Source organism: Ovis aries, chromosome 7 (genome assembly GCF_016772045.2).
Source record: "Ovis aries strain OAR_USU_Benz2616 breed Rambouillet chromosome 7, ARS-UI_Ramb_v3.0, whole genome shotgun sequence".
In the NCBI taxonomy this organism is placed as follows: Eukaryota; Metazoa; Chordata; class Mammalia; order Artiodactyla; family Bovidae; genus Ovis; species Ovis aries.
In genome coordinates, this window is record NC_056060.1 from 7852450 (window position 1) to 7873983 (window position 21534).

At 42.1% G+C, this 21534-nt stretch overlaps 2 protein-coding genes across 2 annotated transcripts in view; one reads left to right on the plus strand and one right to left on the minus strand.

Annotated features, from left to right (window-relative positions):
- IQGAP2 (IQ motif containing GTPase activating protein 2) overlaps nt 1-21534 on the plus strand; it is a 307827-nt gene that overhangs the window by 210718 nt on the left and 75575 nt on the right. Inside the window, exons 13-14 of the mRNA XM_012180670.5 lie at nt 5116-5279; nt 20996-21086. Coding sequence (XP_012036060.3) covers nt 5116-5279; nt 20996-21086 — 255 coding nt within the window. The remainder of the gene's footprint in view (nt 1-5115; nt 5280-20995; nt 21087-21534) is intronic.
- F2RL2 (coagulation factor II thrombin receptor like 2) lies at nt 8995-16846 on the minus strand. Its single transcript, XM_004010197.5, has 2 exons — nt 16676-16846; nt 8995-11644 (listed from the first exon to the last, which is right to left on the minus strand). The coding sequence occupies exons 1-2, from the start codon at nt 16737-16739 to the stop codon at nt 10572-10574; spliced, it is 1137 nt and encodes a 378-aa protein (XP_004010246.1). The 5' UTR covers nt 16740-16846; the 3' UTR covers nt 8995-10571.

A 21534-nucleotide genomic window follows, 5' to 3' on the forward strand; every position in this document is an offset into this window, starting at 1 on the left:
AAAGATGCGAGAGCTTCTCATGGACATCTTGAAAGTGCATTGCTCTCCCACCTCACCCCTGCCACACACTCCAGGGTCTAATCCCATGTCTAAATTGTGGTGTGGATGAGGTATGCTGCTGATGGGAAATGTGAAAGCTGAATTGAGTGGAGAAGCTGTTAAATGCATTACCTCACATTTGGATGCTCTGCTGATGTCTTAATGGAAAGTTTACTTTCCCCAGTCAAACCTTAGTGGAGCATTAGTTTGACCAGAGAGCTTAGACAAGGTTTCCTTCCTGTGAATTTTTGCTTTTTAAATTTGGTAGGTACCATTCTTTGTCAGTTATCTCACTGAGATGGTAGTGTCTCAAATACTGACAGCATCTTTAAGGAAATGCCCACCGTTTCGTTGGACTAGAATGTTATAGTATCATATGATGATTTAAATAAGTGGGCCATGAGTTGAGGCTCAACAGTCTTTGCCCAAATGGGATTTTCTCTTTATGTATGAACAGAGGACGTGATGCAGATGTGCCTAGGGGACTTCTGGGAAGGTTTTCAGCCCCTGTGAGGTCATTGACTATGACATCAGCAGCTTGTGTTCCTATAAACACACCAAAAACTTAAGCAGCTGATTTCAATCAAGTCAGCTGGACGGCACTCATTCCCAGGTGATCGGCCGTTAGGTACACGCATTCTCTTTCTCAGATGTAGTTCTGTAAAGATCATTCTTGAGTGGGATGTTTAAAAATATTTAGAACAGTAGACCCAAGGGGATGTTGAGAGAATGACATAAGTGTTCCATGCTCTCCAGTTTATAAACTTTACAGGGTGAAGTGATAATGACGTGTGTGTGGCTAATACTTGGACTTTCCCAAGTCCTTCCAATGTTTTGAGATAACCTAACTTGCACATTAGAGAAGTATTTTTGCTGCTTCTTCCAACATACTGGAGTATTATAATCTGGATAATTTCTAGGCATTTTAGAAAGTCCCTTTCCTCCTATAGACTTTTTCATTCTTAACAATGGTCTTTATGGGGTCTTTTATTCAGGAGATACTTAGCTAAACAATTTACCTTAATTTGAATGTCAAGATGAAGATGCTTCTTAAAAATTAAAAGAATACATTCGGCTTCATAGCATATCATACTTCATAGAGTGGCTTCTGTTTTTGATGAAAAATAACTGACAGAATGAGAGAATGTTTGACTTTAAGTATGTGTATTTTCTAAGCTTACTGCTTGTTAATGTTCAGTTTCTTTAGTAATTCTTGTCCATGAGCACTCACCCGGGAAGCAGAAGCCCCCTGTTAGTATGTGAAGGTATGTACATGTCCGTGTGTACCTTTGTGTATGTATATTCATGAACAATATACCCATGCATACATACACCGTAGTATGACTGATTTATAGTTTATTTTTCAGAATAATGTAGTATTGAGAAGCAGCCTCCAAATAGGTCCTTTCTGCTAAACTTTCAAGTACGTTTCCAACTGCATGACGTGCCTTCTGTGCTTTTTGTTCCTGGACCTATCAGTCTCTGTCCTAAGATCCTGTGTATAGTAGAGATAGTAGAAGTTTGAATTGGTAGGTATGCTTATTCACCCTCTGGTACATCCAGAGGGTTCCAGATGTTATTTTCCCAGATGGTATTAGAGAATTTGTGATGTTAATTAGCCATACTTGAACCTTAAAAATTTCCCCCAACATGCACGACTTTGGTGATTTCTATGGAACCTACCTACACTTGCCGGCTTCCTGTGGTTATTTTAACTAATTAACAGTAAATAAAATTTTAAATTCTTCAGTTATACTGGCCACATTTTAAGTGCTCATTAGCTACATGTGGCTAATGGCTACCATACTGGATGGCCCGAACATTTTCATCCTCACAGAATATTCACTGGACAGAAATGGACTATATCAACTTTGAAAGTCACTCTGCTAACACTATAGGGAATTGTTTGGTTTTGAACTGTCTCATAGGTGTTCTTTACAAAGTGGTGAAGTAGAGTAAACCAAATAAGAGAATGCATTTCCAAATCTCTTTGCAATTCTGTTTTCTTTTCTGTACCTCTTTACGGTAAATCCTTCTAGCCCTGGTATTCTCTGATTCCGTCCAGTAGCAGTACTTGGCATTATTGTCTAAGTGAGGCTTACGCTAGAAATGAGCTGTTACTTGTATGTCAAGTTATCTCCTGTTTTATTTTTCATAGTACTTCCTTTCTCTTTTTATTCAAATCTAGAGAAACTGTATTGATACGGAACTAACAAGTTCCATGGGCCAACATTATCTCCTGTTTTTACAGCACCTTTATTGGGATATAATTCATATACCATAAAATTCTTCCCCATTTTATTGTGTTTTTATGGTGGTTTTATATATTTTAAAAATTGTGCAACCATCTCTAGTATCTAAATTCAGAACATTTTCATCACCCTAGAAAGAAACTCTGCCCATTAGCAGTCACTCCTTTTTCCTTATCCTGCCATTCCCTGGCAACGGCCAATTGCTTTGTTTCTATGGATTTTCCTATTCTGGGTATTTCATATAAAGAGAATCATGGAGTATGGGGCCTTTGTGTCTGGCTTCTTTCTTTCAGCATAAGGTTTTCAAGGTCCATCTGTGTTGGATCATTATACTTCATATTACTTTCTGCTGCCAAGTCCCTTCAGTCGTGTATGACTCTGTGCGACCCCACAGACGGCAGCCCACTAGGCTCCCCCGTCCCTGGGATTCTCCAGGCAAGAACACTGGACTGGGTTGCCATTTCCTTCTCCAATGCGTGAAAGTGAAGAGTGAAAGTGAAGTCACTCAGTCATGTCCGACTCTTAGCGACCCCATGGACTGCAGCCTACCAGGCTCCTCCATCCATGGGATTTTCCAGGCAAGAGGACTGGAGTGGGGTGCCATTGCCTTCTCCAATATTACTTTCTAGGTCAGGTAATATTCTGTTCCATGGGTATGCATTTTGTGGATCCAGTTATCAGCTGATGGATATCTGGGTTGTTTCTACTTTTTAGCTCTTGTGAATATTGCTTCTATAAGCATTCATGTGTCAGCTTTTGTGTGGCCATGAGGTTTCAGTTCCCTTGAGTATATACCTAGCAGTGGAACTACCGGATCATATGGAAGCTGGATGCTTAATATGTTAAAGAGCTGCCTGTTTACCGAGGTGGCTGCCATCCTCCCTCTCCACCACCAGTTTCGCCCCATCCTCAGAACACTTGTTATTGTTTGTCTTTTTCAATATAGCCATCCTAGTGGTTATAAAGTGGTATTTTGTTGTGCTTTGCATTTGTATTTTCCAGTAACTAGTGATACTGGGCATCTTTTCATGTGCTTATTTGCCATTTGTATATTTTCTTTAAAGAAATGTCTGATCAAGTCCTTTACCTGTTTTAAATTGGGTTTTCTTTTCTATCGTTGAGTTATAAAAATTCTTTATATATTTGCTATTCTTGTGTATCAGGTACCTAAGGTTTCTTATCAGATACAGAACTTGTACTTACTCCTATTCTGTAGATAATTTCTTTGATGGTGTCCTTGGAAGCATTACAGGTTTAATTATTTTTTATCGAATTATAGTTGATGTACAAATTATATAAGTTGCAGATGTTTATTGTTGATGTACACATTACATGTTACAGATGTTTAATAGATTGATTCACAACTTTTACAGGTTACATTCCATTTATAGTTACTTTAGAAGATTGGCTACACGGCCTGTGTTATCCAGTATATCCTTGTGGCTTGTTTTATACATAATAGTGTGTACCTCTTAAAGGTTTAATTTTTACAACATCCCTTGGTTCCTTTTTTTGTTTATGTTTTTGGTGTTTATAGGTCAGAAGTATTGCCTAACACAAGGCCATAAAGATTTACCCTCAGTTCTCTTCTAAGACATTAAAAATTTATAGTTTAAGCTTTTGTGTCTAGATCTGTATTCCGTATTGAGTTAATTTTTGTGTGATGCAGTGAAGGGAGTCCAACTTCATCCTTATGCAGAGGACGTTCAGTTGTCGGTGCCCGTTTGCTATGAAGACTTACTCATTGTGGCATTGTCTTGGTCAGGTATCAGTGGACTCTAGATAGAAGGGTTTATTTCTGAACTCTAAATTCTGTTCCATTCACCTATGGATTTCTGTTTATATCAGTACCATGCAGTATTAACTGCAGCTTTGTAGTAAATTTGAAAATAGAAAGAGTCCTCCTATGCTGTTTTTTTTCCCCCCAGCATTACATTGGTTATTTCTTGACCGCTTGCATTTCCGTATGAATTTTAGAGTCAGCTGGTCAGTTTCTGTTAAAAAAAAAAAAAAAGGCAGCTGGAATTTTGATAGGGGTTGCATTGAATCTGTAGATCAATTTGGAGATCTCTGCCATCTTAGTAGTATTAAGCCTTTTGATCCATGAACGTGGGATAATTTTTCCCTTTATTTTGGTCATCTTTTTTTCCCAATGGTCTTTCATAATTTTCAGTATATATGTCATATCCTTGTTCTGTTAAATTCATTCCTAAGTGTTTATTATATTTGTCATCTATTTGTAATTGGAATCTATTGTGGAATTTTTCCTTAATTTCATTTTCAGATTGCACATTGCAATTGTAGAAAGATGTAGTTGACTTCTGTACATTGACCTACTATGTACCCTTGTGTGCTGTGCTTAGTTGCTCAGTCATATCCCACTCTTTGTGACCCTATGGAGCCTGTCAGGCTCCTCTGTCCTTGGGACTCTCCAGGCCAGAAGACTGTAGTAGGTTGCATGCCCTGCTCCAGGGGATCTTCTCAACCCAGGGATCAAACCCAGGTCTCCCACATTGCAGGCGGATTCTTTTCCATCTGAGCCACCAGGGAAGCCCAAGAATACTGGAGTGGGTAGCCCATCCCTTCTCTAGGGGAATCTTCCCAACCTAGGAATCAAACTGGGGTCTCCTGCATTGCAGACGGATTCTTTACCTGCTGAACTTCCAGGAAAGCCCATGTAAGCCTTAGCTGTAGTTGTTTATTAGCTCTTGCAGTTCGTGTGTATGTGTGGTCTCCCCGGCCCCCCTTTCTAACTCAGTCTTGGCTATAGGTGATTCAAGAAAACTTATGATGTACTGTGACTTAAAAGGAATTCTTTTTCTAGGAGTTGTAGCTGTGGGATACATCAATGAAGCCATTGATGAAGGGGATCCTCTGAGAACTTTAGACAGCCTGCTATTACCCACTGCTAAGATTAAAAATGTGGATCCTGACTTTGCCCGGCACTACCAGGATGTTTTATACCAGGCTAAAACACAGAAATACATGGTAAGTCTTAGTAGGTGTGTTTTTATTTATTTATTTATTGTTAGTTGTCTATTTTTTATATAGAAATGTGCATATTTTAATCCCAAAGGACCTACTATATAGCATGGGGAACTGTGCTCAATGTCTTATAATGACCTATAATGGAAAAGAATTCAAAAAAGAATATATATATATATATATATTATATATATATATATAATTTCAACTCTGTTTAGATAATAGGTGTGTTTCTTTTAAATTTACAGACCAGTTTGGGGAGAGAGGGGAAGGGGGGAATCCAAGGGACACACGATACCATTCAAATGGTCTGTCCTTGTCCTCAAGAGGCTTAGAAACTTCCTGAGACAGAGGGCATTCCCACATAAAATCCACAGCAGTGGAGGTGAGTATGGTGGCCAAGTGTCAAAACGAGGAATGCTCAGAGTGACTCGGAGATGGTTGGGGTTGCTGTGGGCTGGAATTCTAAGACAGGCTGGTGTGGAGGTGGATCAGGAGCAGTTTGCGAAGGGTAAGGATGAGTTGGTTTGATGGGTGGGAGCAGGATGATGCAAGCAGGTAATGGCAGGGCTACATGGGCAGCAGCTTGGTTTGTTCTAGGCACAGGAGGAAACTGACCTGGCCAGGTCCCACTGCAGAGCAGAGGGTTTCAGCTGGCCGCAGAGCTCATACTGTGGTTGTGAGGTATCCCGTAGATACTGGCCACCCTGGAAGAACTGGGTGGACGGGAAGAACTGTCTCCTGGTGCTCCCTGGGACTTAGCCACTTGTGGCTGCCGTGTCCCCAGGTGCAAATCCAGCCCCAAAGGAGTGGGCATCTTGTTTGTACTGGTCTTTACAAGCCAGGAATGGCCTCATCTGGAACAGGAAGAACATTTTTGGCTATGGCAAACGTTTATTGAGCACCTGCTGTTTGCCACCTATGATAGTGGGTACTTTATGTATATTAGCTAATACAGTCCTCCGAATAAGTCATAGCAGCCCTATGAATTAAGTATCATTATCATCACCCCTAACAGTTGCTGTGAGGATCAGACAAAGGTGAGTTACATGAGGCATCCATAAAGCACAGAGGGTAAGGCTATGCCATCCCAGGGAAGGCTCAGAGAACCGAAGGCCCTACCTTGGGGAATATTTTTCTTCAGCTCTAATGAGGCAATTTAGTAGCATGGAGTGAATAGGATTTACATTGTTTTATTTTTCACTTTTATTGAATTTCTATTTTTTTATAGTATGTGTATATATATAAGTGTATAGCATTTGACATGGAGCATGTCACCCAAAAAAAAGAGCTTACCTATGCAAAAAAAAAAAAAAATAGGGAGAGTGAGACTCAAGCCAGGCCTTGTGTGCCCTCATCCCAGCCGGGGGAGCAGACCCTGTCAGTGAGGAGGACCAGGCTGCCTGCCGCTGTCCCTACCGATGTAGCTGTGGCCGTAGCACGTGACACGGCATTGGACGCTAAAGTTCTTAGTTTTGGAGACAGACAGGAACCATTTAGATCTTGGCTTTGCCACCGATTAGCTAGGGATTTTACTCAAGTCACTAAAATTCTTTATGCTTTGGTTTTCACATATGTAAAATTAAAACTATGGTACCTACCTTATAGGATTATGGTGAGGCTTAAGTGATTACATAATGTAGTAAGTGAATAATATACATTAACACATAATTCCCTATTAACACATAGTTACATTGATTATAATGTATGTATGTATAAGCATATAGCATTTGACATGGCGCATGCACCCCCAGAAAGGGTTTATGAAATGTAGCTAGTGTTAAGTGGCACCTCGAGCTGCCATGCAGGTCAGCACGTGGTGCATTGACGTCTTTGTCACAAAGTCTTCGCTAGACACAAGGCCTGCTCCGGCCACAAACTGGGATCTTCTGCATGCAAAGCAGAGGTAGACCTGGGTTTCTCTGCTGACAACCACATGGGGGATTGTCTTTGAGGTGAGACTGACTCCACAAACCTTTATAGGCAAGCAGTGGATGTCTGCTCCCGAGCACCCCAATCTCAGGACTTTAGGTCCAGGTGCAATTCCACAGCACCTCTTCAGAGCACTCAGAAGCCCCCAGGTGTCTGTGCACCACTGCCTCTCTGTGGGGCCTCCCCCTAAGTGTGAAGTGAAAGTCACTCAGTCATGTCTGACTCTTTGCAACCCCACGGACTATACAGTCCATGGAATTCTCCAGGCCAGAATACTGGAGTGGGTAGCCTTTCCCTTCTCCAGGGGATCTTCCCAACCCGGGGACCGAACCCAGGTCTCCCTCATCGTAGACGGATTCTTTACCAGCTGAGCCACCAGGGAAGCCCAAGAATACTGGAGTGGGTAGCCTATCCCTTCTCCAGGGGACCTTCCCAACCAAGGAATCGAACCGGGGACTCCTGCATTGCAGGCAGATCCTTTACCAGCTGAGCTACCAGGGAAACCCTCCTACATGTGAAAGCAGTGCTCTGATAGTGTAATTAGAGGCCTGAATATGAGCCTAGGAATCTGAGCTAGAGCAGGCATTAAACCACCATTGACCTATGAAATTAGAAGCTTGAACGACAATATATTGCCATTAACTGAGAGATTAAAGGGCTTCGCTGGTGGCTCAGACAGTAAAGAATCTGTCTGCAATGCAGACATGTGGGAAGATCCCCTGGAGGAGGAAATGGCAACCCACTTCAGTACTCTTGCCTAGAGAATCCCATGGACGATAGAGCCTCATGGGCTACAGTCCACAGGGTCACAAAGAGTCAGACTGAAGTGACTAAGCACAAGAGATGATGAAACACTACAGCCCCAAGTGATGACTCTGATTTGGTCAAGTTGCCATCTTTAAAGGCATTTCTCTTTCTCTGCTCCTTCATTTTGACACATTGTTTTCCCAGCACATTCTCTTTCCCTGGGGGGGGGGGGGGGAAGCACCTGATTCTGTTATTTAGTGGGGGTCTCTCTTTGTCTTTGAACCTCTGCTGTTTTGATATCTGTAAATTTTCAGTTGTGTTTCTGGGGCTGTTTATGTGCCTTACTTTCCAAAAGTCTAGCCTTGGAAAATAATAGAGGAAAATTACATTACTGGTATTGTCAATATGAAGTACAGCTTGTGCCAGAGTATATAGTCATTAAGAGTCAAAATGGATGACATCGTAGTCGAATGCTCAGTTTTATCAAAGATTGAGGACAGTGATATAAGTTGATGAGAATTCTTGGTCCTCAATAACGGTATTTCAGGTATAACCTTGCATACACACCAGATTCCTTCCATTTCTTGAGGGAAAGGCTGGGAAGTGGGCCTGGCATATGTTTGCAGAGAGCACACTTTTAGGTCCAGTCACTGGAGGCAGTGAATTGTCAGCTATTTTTAAGTTGAAGCCTTTTCTTGAGAATTTTGGGAGGCATATGAATTATACACCCCAAAAGTTCTCGTTTACTGCATAAAAGTTAAGTATGCTTTTAACAAGTGAATAGTGTTGAATTTTTTTTTTCTGTAGGGCAAACTGTATTACAGTTCATTATTTTGCAGAAAGCAGTTCCTTCCATTGGGGTTTTTGTCATCTAGAAACTTATTTTATTTTAGTTTTTTTTTCTTTTGTTTGCTTTAGTGTTTACCTTATTTTTACTTTTCATGTAACCACACAGATACTGTAAATGTTCTTTGTGTACATTTTTTTGTTTTTTGTAGTCTTAAGTCCAATGAAATAAGAAACTCTGCACACTCACAGATCAGCATTTAAAATGTCTTTTATTGTTTTGATGGGCACTACAAAGTGTACAGTCAATGCGTGTTCCTACAAATTTGAAAATTCATCTCACAATCCTTTATGCCCTTAACCACTAATAATCACCTTCTGTCTGATGTCTAAACTGAGGGAAAGATTATCACAAAATATCATTTTCCCATAAAAACTATGTTTAAGGACAAAAATAATGGAGCCATTATTTTAAACTTATAAGTGACCTCTTGAATATATTCTTAGCTTTCTTTTTTTTTTCTTTTTTGATGTGGCCAACCAGAAATATTATGCCCTGTCATATGGGCTGCCTTGCCTTCTCAGTATGAGTTTAATTGACTTTCATGCTGTTTAGGTGCCTTGAGATTTTATTATTTCATTCATCCAACCACAGGATGTGCAAAGCATGAAGCCTTGCCCCACAGACCCTGGGAAGACTTGGGCCTGACATTATTACTAGGAACTTAGAGAAGGAGAGGACAAGCCCCTTCTCTACTGCATATGGTACTTAGTAAGTGCTTATGGAATTAACATTCGTATACAAGTGAGCTCTCTAAAGTGCCATAATAGAAATACAAAAAAGTTTTTTGAAGGTTCAGATGAGGAAAATGAACTTCTGACTTGAGAGTCAGGGAAGAGTGGCCCTTTGAGGACTTCGAGAGATGGAAAGAATTAAGGCAAACATATTAGAAATAGCTTTCCAGTGAGGGCAGGGGCAGAATGAGGAGAAGCGTAGATTATAGAAAAAGGAGAAGCTCAGCCAGTGCTTACATCCCACGCGTGTTTTCCGGTAGATAAAGTTCGTGTCAGTCCTGAGTGCTAATCTAAATCTTTATAATTTATTCCAAAGCAGTGAATGGTCAATGGAGGTTTCTAAACTGGGAGATTTGAGTGATATATTCAAATTGGCATTTGGGGAAGATTAATCATGGCAACCCACTCCAGTATTCTTGCCTGGGAAATCCCGTGGACAGAGGAGTGTGGCAGGCTACATGAGATCATGTGTTCATGAGATCATGTGTTCATGAGATCACAAGAGTCAGACGTGACTTAGTAGTGGCCTGAGAAGTGGAGGACAGGCTGGCAGTGATGAGAACGGTTAGAAGGCAGAGGTGGGCCTGGACAACACATGGACTGAGAGATACTATACACATAGAATCGGCTGATGAGGCAGCCAGCAGCCTGAGAGTGGAAGGAGGCAGAAGAATTAAAAATGACACCAGATACTAAAAGCAGAGATCTTAACCGCCCCCGCCCCTGCTGCACCCTTGCCCCCACTGCTCCATCCTCAACCTTCAAGTCATCTAGAGTAGAAACCTCTTAGAAGTAGGGAAGACGGATATTTCAAGAGCTTGAAGTACCAGTCGGGCCGATGTGTCAGTTGCCATGAAGAGAGAAGAGGTATCTTTTCTCCTGCATTGACACTTTTTTTGAAAAAAGCTAGGGTGTATGTAATGCTTTATTTTGAAGCATTGTGCTTTAGGAGCTTAAAAATGGAGCTGGAGAATAGAGCTCTATGCATATGTTACCTCAAGAATGTATCTTTTCACAAATAGCTTTCCTTGTTCTCTAAGATGATTTCACCATTGTAAGGTAAGCAGTAGAGTGATCTGTGGTTTTTGACATGAGAAAATAAAGGAATGGATCTAGGCAACTATTCAAGCTACCGAGGCACAACGCTATGAGATAGACAAAGTATAAGGCATCGGTGTTGCTGTAGTAGTAGTTGGCATGATGAATAATAAGGATGAGATTACTTGGAGCAAAGCAAATGGTGAAAATCACAAGAGTGAGGAGACTCGCCTTAATGTACCACAACCACCTCCGATCTTTTGCGTTAAGCGTCCAGATGATGGCTGCGTAGCAATAGACAATGACCAGAAATGGGATTAGGAACCCAAAGAATGCCAAGGAGATGAAGTAGTAGAGCTGGAAGGGCGACGAGGACGCACATGTGTTGTGGACATCGTGGCAGGTGCTGATGTCCTGCTGGACAAGATAGTACTCCTGCTTCAGAATGAAAAATGGCAGCATGTATAAGAAAACCATTGTCCACACCAGTCCACATGTTAGCAAGGCACAGGTGCGCTTGGGCAGTCCCCGGTAAGTGAAAGGATGAACGATGGCCAAGTAGCGGTTGATACTGATGCAGGCGAGGAGCAGAATGGAGCAGTACATGTTGCCGTAGAAGATGACCGTGGTGGCCCGGCACATGACCTCGCCAAACACCCAGTTGTTCCCATTGAGATGGTAAGCTATTCTAAAGGGCAGTGTACCACAAAACAGAAAGTCTGCAATGGCCAGGTTGGTGTAGAAGATGGTCATCCGGATGGTTCTGGTCCTGAAGAAGAGCATCCACAGGGTCACTGCATTGGCCGGCATTCCTACTGCAAACACCAGGATGTAGATGGTGGGTATCAATTTGGTACTTAAAGCGCTGCTCAGGTACCCCATGGTAGCATTATTCACACGGAGATTTGAATCAAGTTCTTCAGGGCACTTGATTTGTACGGTTTTGGTGGTTTCTGTCCAGCCTTCTATGGCAGAAAGGGGAAACTCTTCAAAAGAATTTTGGGGAGCTCCACGGAAGGTCTTAATAGTCAAGGTTGGCACTGCCAAGTTGTCTGCATCATATTCCATGCCTGTAATTGAAAAGAAGTATTAACATATGATTCATCACTGAGGGATATCTGTTGTTCAGGAGACAATAAAACGATTTCTTATGCTCCATAATTTCTGTAATGGTAGAATTTAGGATACTTTTTATTTTAAACAGTCATTATAGGTCAGGTAATCAACAGGAAAGCATTTAATGTAGATCATATGCCCCAGCAGCATGCTAACCCATGCGGGAACCCAAACTAGATGACAACTCTTTGTATGTAAGGAATTATAATACTGTAAGAGGAAACAAAAATAGCAGTTTAAACCATTATAGGCTAATGTCATATTGATTATAAACTGTATAGGCATTCAGACAGTATTTAATAGATTTAGATGTTGGGGCAAAATGTCAAGGAAAAGATGAACATGAGCAAAGATGAAGCAAGGTACATAAAGAGGTGGAATTTAATAGAAGACTAAGAATCTGGCAGGTGATGAGTGGCCACGGGCCAAAATTGTGTCGGCTGACGTGGGATCTGAAAATATCAGATGAGTTGATTTAGCAAATGTTTATTGTGTGTTTATATGCCAGTGAAGCACAGTTTGAAATCAATACCATTCCTGTCTTCAATTCTCACACTAATGGAGAAGATGCATAAAAGCACATTCTTATACAAATAAGGTACATCTGGCAGATGAAGTTGAAACAGTAGGTTACAGCCAAATCTTTGAAGGGCTCCTAAACTGTCCTAAGAAATCACGTGCCCATTCACAGTTGCTGAGGTTGTATGCAGACAAAATTGCGGACAGAGGGATGACCACTGAGGTAGACAGCATGATGGCTCCCTGAAGAATCCATGCACTAATGCCTGGGACCTGCAAATATGTTACCTTCTATGGCAAAAGGGACTTTTGTGGATATGCTTCAGGATTTTGAGATGGAATGAGCACCCTGGATTGGCCAGTGGGCCAGATGTAATCATAAGACTCCTTATAAAAGGGAGAGACAAGAGGGCCAAAGTTGGAGATCCTGGAAAAGGCTCTGCTGCCAGCTTTGAAGGTTGGAGAAAGAGCCATGAGCCAAGGAATGCATGTGCTTCGAGAGAGCGACTACAGCAAGAAGACAGGCTCTCTGTTGGAGCCTCCCTGCTGACACCTTGATTTCAGGACTTGTGACCTTCAGAAATATAATAAACCCTGTGTTTTAATTTTGTGGAAATTCATTACAGTATAACCGTGATTTGACTAATATAACCGTGATTTGACTTGTGTTTAAGGTCACTTTGATGACAGTGTAGAGAAAAGGCTAAGAGGGTAAGAAGTGAGAGGCAAAGGGATCTGATTTAGAGGCTTTGTTGTTGTTCAGTTGCTAAATCGTGTCCGACTCTTGCGACACCATGGACTGCAGCACACCAGGCTTTTCCGTCCTTCACTGTCTCCCCGAGTTCGCTCTGATTCATGTCCATTGAGTGAGTGGTGCTATCTAACCGCCACTCAATCCTCTGCTGCCCTCTTCTCCTCCTGCCTTCAGTCTAGCCCAGCTTCAGGGTCTTTTCCAGTGAGTCAGCTCTTGGTGTCAGGTGAGCAGAGTATTGGCGCTTCAGCTTCAGCATCAATTCCTCCAATGAATATTCAGGGGTGATTTCTTTTAAGATTGAATGGTTTGATCTCCTTGCAGTCCAGAGACTCTCAAGAGTCTTCTGCACACATGCATACTCAGTTGCTTCGGTTGTGTCTGACTGTCTGCCACCCTATGGACTGTAACCCCCCAGGCTTCTCTGTCCCTGGGAGTCTCCAGGCAGGAATACTTGAGTGGGTTGGCATGCCCTCCTCCAGGGATCTTCCCAACCCAGGGATCAATCCCAGGTCTCTTATGTCTCCTGCATTGGCAGATGGGTTCTTTACCACTACCACCACCTGGGAAGCCCCGAGAGTCTCCTCCAGCACCAGAGTTCAAAAGCATCAGTTTTTCAGCGCTAAGCCTTCTTCATGGTCCAACTCTCACATCTGTACGTGACTACTAGAAAAACCATAGCCTTGACTATATGGACCTTTGTCGGCAAAGTGATGTCTTTGCTTTTTAATATGCTGTCTAGATTTGGAGGCTACTGTAATCATTTCAACTCAAGTTGGTGGGTTACAGAGCTGGAGTAATGGCAGTGCAGAGGTGAAGATGAACACATGAGACTCGGTAATGGAGGCTCAAGGGGACTTAGCATCTGGAGATGGTGCAAGGGAGGCAAGAAGCAAAAATGACTGGGAGGTTTGTCTTCTGGACAACATCGGAGGAGAGGCAGATGGAGCATGGCGAAGGCAAGGGTTCTGAGGGTCCAACACAGGGAAAAGCTAAGATCTCAGTTTTGAATATTCCTGAGTTCGAATTGCTGGTGCAATATTAGAACGAGAATGTGCCCTGACAGGTTAGACTTAAATGTGGAATCCAGAATTTCAGGAGCCCACATGAGACGTATGGGCCTTTTAGTCTGGGTAGAGACAGGACTTTGATTTTGTGCTTGAATGTACTGCAGGGAGAGATGTGAGAAGAAATAGCCCAAAAGCAGAATTGTAGGGGAATGCCAGATTTCAAGAGAGGAGGAGACAAAGGCAGAAAAATTAGAACAGGAAATTGATGATTCAAGAAGTTGGAAATGAAGAAAAGAAAAAGAGTATTAAAACAAATTACGTACTATAAATTTTTGTCACTTAGTTGGCACATTGATACTAATAATCTTAATTCTTGAGGGAGCAATTTTAAAAACAAAATAAACCGTAACACTCAAACCTGCTTTTCATTATGTAACTTTCCATAAATTAATCCTTGACGTGTAGAGAAAGTAGATTCTCTCACATTTCTAACGTTACCTTAAGACAGGCTTTTATGCTGAATATAAACCTAATACTCATATCGATTTAAAATGCCTTACTCTGCCAGTTACCTCTTTTCACATGAGCTCTGAATTCCTACCTGTTGAATCCTGGAGGTTAGTTAGTGTTTAGCAACCTGGCTCTGCTTCAAAGCCGGCTTCTATTCCGGCTTTAATCTCTACCAGTTCCCCCTCGGGTGAAATTGAAGTCTCCCTCATAACCTTGAGATCACAAAAACTGAATTCGGGGCGTAAGCAGAGGGTGTCCTTGTAAAGGAAGAAAGATTAAAGGAAAGAAAAATTGGGGAAGGGGCTCTCTTCTATGCCTGTGTGTAGAGGTGTGCCATTTGAGTACAGCCACTCAAATCCTCCTGCTCACTTGGGCATTTTGGAAAATTCTCGCATCTGACGTTACCCGAAGAGAAGGGTCTTTTCAGGCTGGCACAGAGCTGGAAAATGGAGGCTGAAAACATGCTGTACGAGTTATATCCCTTCAAGATCTGGGAAGAGAGCCATTGAAACCCAGTGTGTGTCTGTTTTTGAGAAATCCAGTGATTGAGCAAGATGTCATGCCTGAAAACCTGCTGAACAGTGACGCTGTCAACAAGCCTTGATTCCATTTCCATGAGAATTCTGGCTCTGATCCCGCTCAAAGAAGTCTTTTACTCCTTAGAGCCTGGTTTTCCTTAAGAACGAATGCTTGTTAAATTGTGTGTGTGTCTTTTCATTTATTTGAGTGTTTTATACAGGTTCATCTGACATGATGTCCCTGAAATGTGTTTCAACCTGAGAAAAGGCTTTGGAGAGGGACTGACCCACAGGGAAGAGACTTCAGCCACTAAACAGGGGGGGGTCTTCCTCTCCATTTCCTCCCAACCCCTTTTGACGAAAGCAAAGTCACCTCCGTTCACTTTGCTGCCTTTTTTTTTTTTTTTAAATAAAACTTTTTACAGAAATGGCAACCCACTCCAGTGTTCTTGCCTGGAGAATCCCAGGGACGGGGGAGCTAGGTGGGCTGCCGTCTATGGGGTCTCACAGAGTCAGACACGACTGACGCGACTTAGCAGCCGCAGAGTTAATATACAGTGTTGTGTTAGTTTCAAGTGTATAGGAAAGTGATTCTGTTTTATGCATATCAGATATGTAATATATATATCTTCTCTTTCCAATTCTTTTCCCTTAAGGTTAGTATAAGATACTGAGAATAGTTGCTTGTGCTATACAGTCGGTCCTTGTTGCTCGTTGTTTACCTGTTTTGTATATAATGTATATATGTTAATCTCAAATCCTAGTTTATCTCCCCTACCTCGTGATCTCCTTACCTTGTCACCCTTTAATTTCCCCCCTTTTCACGTCCAGCAAACCCCACAAGCACCTTGAAGGAACCACCTCTGCAGACTTCTTTTCTTTTGCTCTTCTGCTTGATTTAGGCTCATCCTCTCCCAGAAAGAGCACTCACTCACTGTAACTCCCACATGAGCAACTGCCCTCCACACTGTCCTAAGACCACCTCAGCGATTCCAGCATTTCTCTATAGAGCCTTGGAGTTTTTTGGAAAGTTTTTATCTTCCCTGCTCACTGTCATTTACTCCCATCAGCTCTCTGGCTCCTAAAATGTTCACTGGAGAGTGGTACCCTGACAGTAAGGAGGTTGTCGATACCCCTGTCCCAGGTTGATCTAGAGCAAGCAGGAAATGACGGGCTAACATTGTACTGAGTGAAACAGAAAACTCATACTTCTTTTGCGAAATGTGCATTGATTAGCATCAGTGATTATTGAAAGCAGACCAACCACTCTGTCTTTCAGGGAATATTCTTGTTTTCCTCATTTGTGACTCACCAGGAGCAATTAACATGGGATTTTTTAAATCTCTTTTAAAAAATGTTATTCTTTGCCATATCAGAGGAAATGCTTAGAAAAACAAAAAACTTTTAAAGAAAATTGATTCTTGATTTAATTGTAGAGCTCTCCTGGCTTGACTGTGCCACAAATTTTTAAATACGAGCAGAGAACAGTCTTGGACAAGATGGGAATAGTGAGCAAACTACATCTCTTCACGTCCGTGATTCCCCCTTTTAATAACTAGGATTCCACTCTGCCTGTGGGGGTGTGCAGTCTGTGTGAAATGTAAAAGAGATTAGATTCAGTTGACTCTTGGGACACAAAGTAGCAATCCCACCCAACATCATAAGGAAAGAGCTTACCACTTTGACAGGAAGCAGGGGACAGAAGCAGTGCTCCAACGGCTGCAAAGACGACGGCTCTCATCTTGATCCGAGCCGCCTCTCTCTAGAGTGCAGGGCTGGGGGGGTTCACCTCGGCTCCATGCGCTGGCACCCTGGTTCTGTCTGTAGGACGGGGTTCTGCTGTGCTCTGTGGACAGGAAGCCCGCCCGGGTCCTCTGCAGGGAAAGGGTGTGACAGCATTCGTGCATGACTCAGGCTGAGCCTCTGAGCGTGTTCCTTATCCCTGGAGAAATTCGTGAAACTCCTCCCACCACTCACAGGCCATTCTGGGCAGAAGCTGTAGTTCCTACCCCGTGTATTTCTGTGCATGGAATGAATGCAGATAAGGGCAGAGGTGAGCTGGAAACAGATGCTTAGCAGCAGTTAAATTTAAATCTGTTCCTTATCTCATTTTTACCCACTTTAAAGATAAGGTTCCAGGGTGCCATTTCTACCTAGTAACTGAGCTGTCAGAAGTTATCCTTTTCCTTTTCCTTTCAGCTATTTCAAATCTTGTTGGATTCATTATGTGATTGTAAACTAAATGAATCTGGGAAAGCAAGGTTTTGTGTTTTGTTTTTTTTATCACATTAAAGTTGTTCTAAGTGCTTGATTAGTTTGAAAATTCTCCTTCATTGTCACATTGGTCTGAATTTGTCATCAGTGCTTGGCCAAAGCTTGCTTTCATTGTGTTTTGTTTTGCCATAGGTCATCATATTCTGAGCCATTCAATAATTCTATAGGGTCAGATAAGTAGCTGCTGCTGCTGCTAAGTCACTTCAGTTGTGTCTGACTCTGTGCGACCCCATAGACAGCAGCCCACCAGGCTCCCCTGTCCCTGGGATCCCCCGAAAGAACACTATTTGATTAAACTAAAATCATAGCACAACATTAAGATGCAGAGGACTCCCTTTATCCCACGGGTATTGGTGAGCAGGTTTACAATAAACTTTTTTTCTCAACTGTTGTAAAATATACATAGCATAAAATTTGCCATCTTAACCATTGTTAAGTGTACAACTCAGTAATGTTAAACACATTCGCATTGTTGTTTTCATATATAAGCTTTGCAGTAATGTTAAGCACATTCACATTTAAGCTTTTATGTGTAGTTATATTCTGGAGGATATAATTTAATATGTAGTTAAACTGCATTATAACAAATTTTCCTATAGCTAACAACACTTAAACACTAGACAGCCCAATAGCTTGTTGACTATAAAAATGCAGCAAGAATCAGAAAATGCAAATTTCATGAGACTTCAGGATAAAGAATAAGGTGGGAGGAAACTGATCTGTGTGAGCTTTTCACATCTTATCACACCAAGAGCCTTACAGTCAAAAGTCAGTGTTTAACATGTATATTACCATGTGTGAAATAGATCGCCACACCAGGTTCCATGCATGAGGCAGGGTGCTCAGGGCTGGTGCACTGGGATGACCCGGAGGGATGGGATGGAGAGGGCTGTGGGAGGGGGGTTCAGGACAGGGAACACATGTACACCCATGGCTGATTCATGTCAGTGTATGGCAGAAACCACTACAATATTGTAAAGTAATTAGCCTCCAGTTAAAATAAATAAATAAATTTTTTTTAAGTCAGTGCTTAATACTTCAGCCAAATAATACACAATTACCTGGTAACACAGTACATACTGAGGTAGATTTTAAATTATTTACAATTTTCTAGGAATCCTCTAAATTCAGGAATTTATTACTCGATTTTCAGATGGCCTACGTTCTGTTGACTTAATCCATCTGTAACTCGTATATTGAACCTGGCTTTTTAGCTGGAAGTAGAGACTTGAACAGGCTTCCCTGGTAGCTCATTTGGTAAAGAATCCACCTGCAATGCAGGAGACCCCAGTTCAATTCCCGGGTCAGGAAGATCCCCTGGAGAAGGGATAGGCTACCCACTCAGTTTTCTTGCGTTTCCCTGGTGGCTCAGATGACAAAGAATCCGCCTGCAATGTGGGAGACCTGGGTTCGATCCCTAGGTTGGGAAGATCCCCTGGAGGAGGGCATGGCAACCCACTCCAGTACTCTTGCCTGGAGAATCCCCATGGGCAGAGGAGCCTGGAGGGCTACAGTCCATGGGGTCGCAAAGAGTCAGACACGACTGAGTGACTCTGCACAGCACAGAGACTTGGCCATCCTATAAACACCCTGTTTCCAGTCTTCCAGTGATCAATTGAAAGGAAAACCTTACCCTGGTAGGCTTCAGTTTTTCCTCTTGGCTTTGCATTTAACTCTAGCAACCCTTCGCTGCAGTGGGTCATGATTCAACTGTTGACTTAAATTATTTTGATTTGCAAAGTCCTCTTGGGTTTAGCTTATAAAACTAATACCTTCAGCTTTGAAATGGATTGTAACTTTCTTCTCATCTGAATAAAAGTTTGTATGGTACATCTTCTACACTGGTAAGTTATGAAGAAATTTGGTAAATCCCCTTCAGAGGAAAAAAAAAAATCTAAGAAATGAACTTGTGTGGAGCTTAGTTTTTAGGCTGTACCTGGGGGAGTGGTTGGGTTCTCTTTGGCTTAGAAGCGGAGGAAAAATACTTTCTGTTCCCCTGCCCCTTCACCCTCTTCCAGGTCTCAACTTCCCGTCTTGCTTCCTGTTTGAACCTTCCACATCCATTCTCCCAAAAGATGGAAAATCTTACTAGCATGTGGTTCCCACGTGGCAGATCCAGCTAGAGGTGACTGTGGAAGCAGGAACCAAGCCTTCATCCATGGTCTTCTTTAATCTGGGGGTTACAGAATGAAATAGCAGATATTTTGTCTCATTTTCAGAGCCCTTTCCCCACGTATCATCTCTTACTGGGCTCTGAGGGAGATAGAGTTGAAGCCTGCCAAAGATGCTGGTGCATGTTCTTTCTCCTTCCTGCCCCCTATCCTTCTTGAGTCCTACATGATGGAGCTGCTTCTGCCTGGCTTCGACGAACCACCCTCTGTTCATCATAGTCTTTCTTTAGGCTATCGCACAAGTAGGCAGATATTTTCAGGTTTTTAAAATGAAATGTCTCATCTTCTCTAAAATGCTTAATTTCTACCAATAACAAAATTTACTTGTAATCTTAAGACACGTTTATATGAAATGCAGTTGCTATCTGGAAGCCTTCTTTATTTACATTGTATGCTGGCACTGCCTTTGGGGTAAAATCAGAATCATCCCTTAAAGTAAAAATGAGGAAAGGTAACTCAGTACCTTTCTACTGCTGCTAACACTTCCTTTCTGAAGCTGTCCTTAACGACTTGGTCTTTTCTTCCCCTGCATCTCAACGCTCCTAATACAAATTCATCTCTTCTTGGCTATTTCTAAACTATCTATCGCTAATATCGCTCTGATCACATTGTATTATAGTTTTTTATTTTTCATTACGGTTGATTACAGGATATTAAGTGTAGTTTCCTGTGCTATATGGTAGGGCCTTGCTGTTGATCCAGTAATTATCATTTTTGATGCACCTGCCTCCTCTGCTGAACCATTAGCTCCTCGAGGGCCATCACCATGCTTCTATCGGAATCCGCTGGGTCTTATTTTTGTCACTGTGTCTGATAAAATCCACGTTCATTTTTTCCCACAAATTGAAAGTGTGCTGTGCCCCCCTGAGCCACCTTGGGAGCCACAGTTACTGAGTGATTGGGGGAGAGACTATGTGATTGACCGGAGTAGTCAGAGAAGGCTTTCTTGGAAGAGGCCGCATTTAAATTAAGGCCTGAATGATAAGAAAAAACCAACAGCCACACACCTGGGGTAGAGCGATGGGATCTGAAGGAGGCGGGTGTGGAGGTCAAGAACAGTGAGTAGACGAGGGGGAGATAAAAACAGAGGGATGAGCAGGACCAGATCCTTAGATGCCCACAGTCTGTGGGAAGCGGGTGTCGTTTCCTTCCCACTGCTGGAGAGAACCTCTGAAGGAGTTTCGCAGAGGAATGATGTGATGTGATGTCCTTTTTGGGAGGAGTTATCTGGTTCTCGGTAGAGGGCCACTGGGGTGGAAGCTGACGTGGAAACAACAAAAGCAAATAGGAGATCGGTGCAGCTGTCAAGGGAGCGATGATGGGGGCGGAGTGGACCGGACTAAAGAGGTGGTTGTGCAGAGGGGAGAAGTGGTCCCGTTTGGAGTCTGTTTCATCAGTAGCTTGTACAGTGTGGGGCCATGCTGGGTTGTTGCTAAATAAGAGTTCGTGGAAATTTTAATAAAGTGGCTCCTAAAAAACCATTGTTAATTCTGTTTCATCATCATTCACTGTTTTTTTTTTTTTTTCTTTTATTCTGTGACCACATTCTCAGGACCCTCAAAGTGCTTCTAAAATTCTTTGGCTGGATGAGATACAGCATGCCGTCAACGAGGCCAACAAGGACATAAACAAAGCAAAGCAATGTAAGCCCTCGCCGCCTCCTGCTGCCGCAGCTTCGCGCTTACATCTGGCTATCCCCCTGAGCTTCTGTTTTAATTCCTAATTTTTAAAACGTGTGCCTTTTTTTTTCTGAAAAGATACAAACTCTCACCTATTTTAATTCTTAAATTCATATTTATACAAAAATAAGATTGATTGGTTGCACTGGTTTTCACAGTTAAGTACTATTTCCAGCAAAATTTGAAGTTGTAGCTGAACCAAGTCCAGACAGCAGAAAATAATTTCTCAACTCTTAAATTTATAGTATAATCAAGTCCTTTTTTATCTTGATCCTTAGAAAGCTAGACCATCCTACTTAATAAATGCCTGTCCTCCCTTCCATGCCTTCTATTATAATATCATTTTTCAAAGAAATAGAACTATATATTTTTCCCCCTATGGAAAAAAAAAAAAAAAAAAAAACTACATATG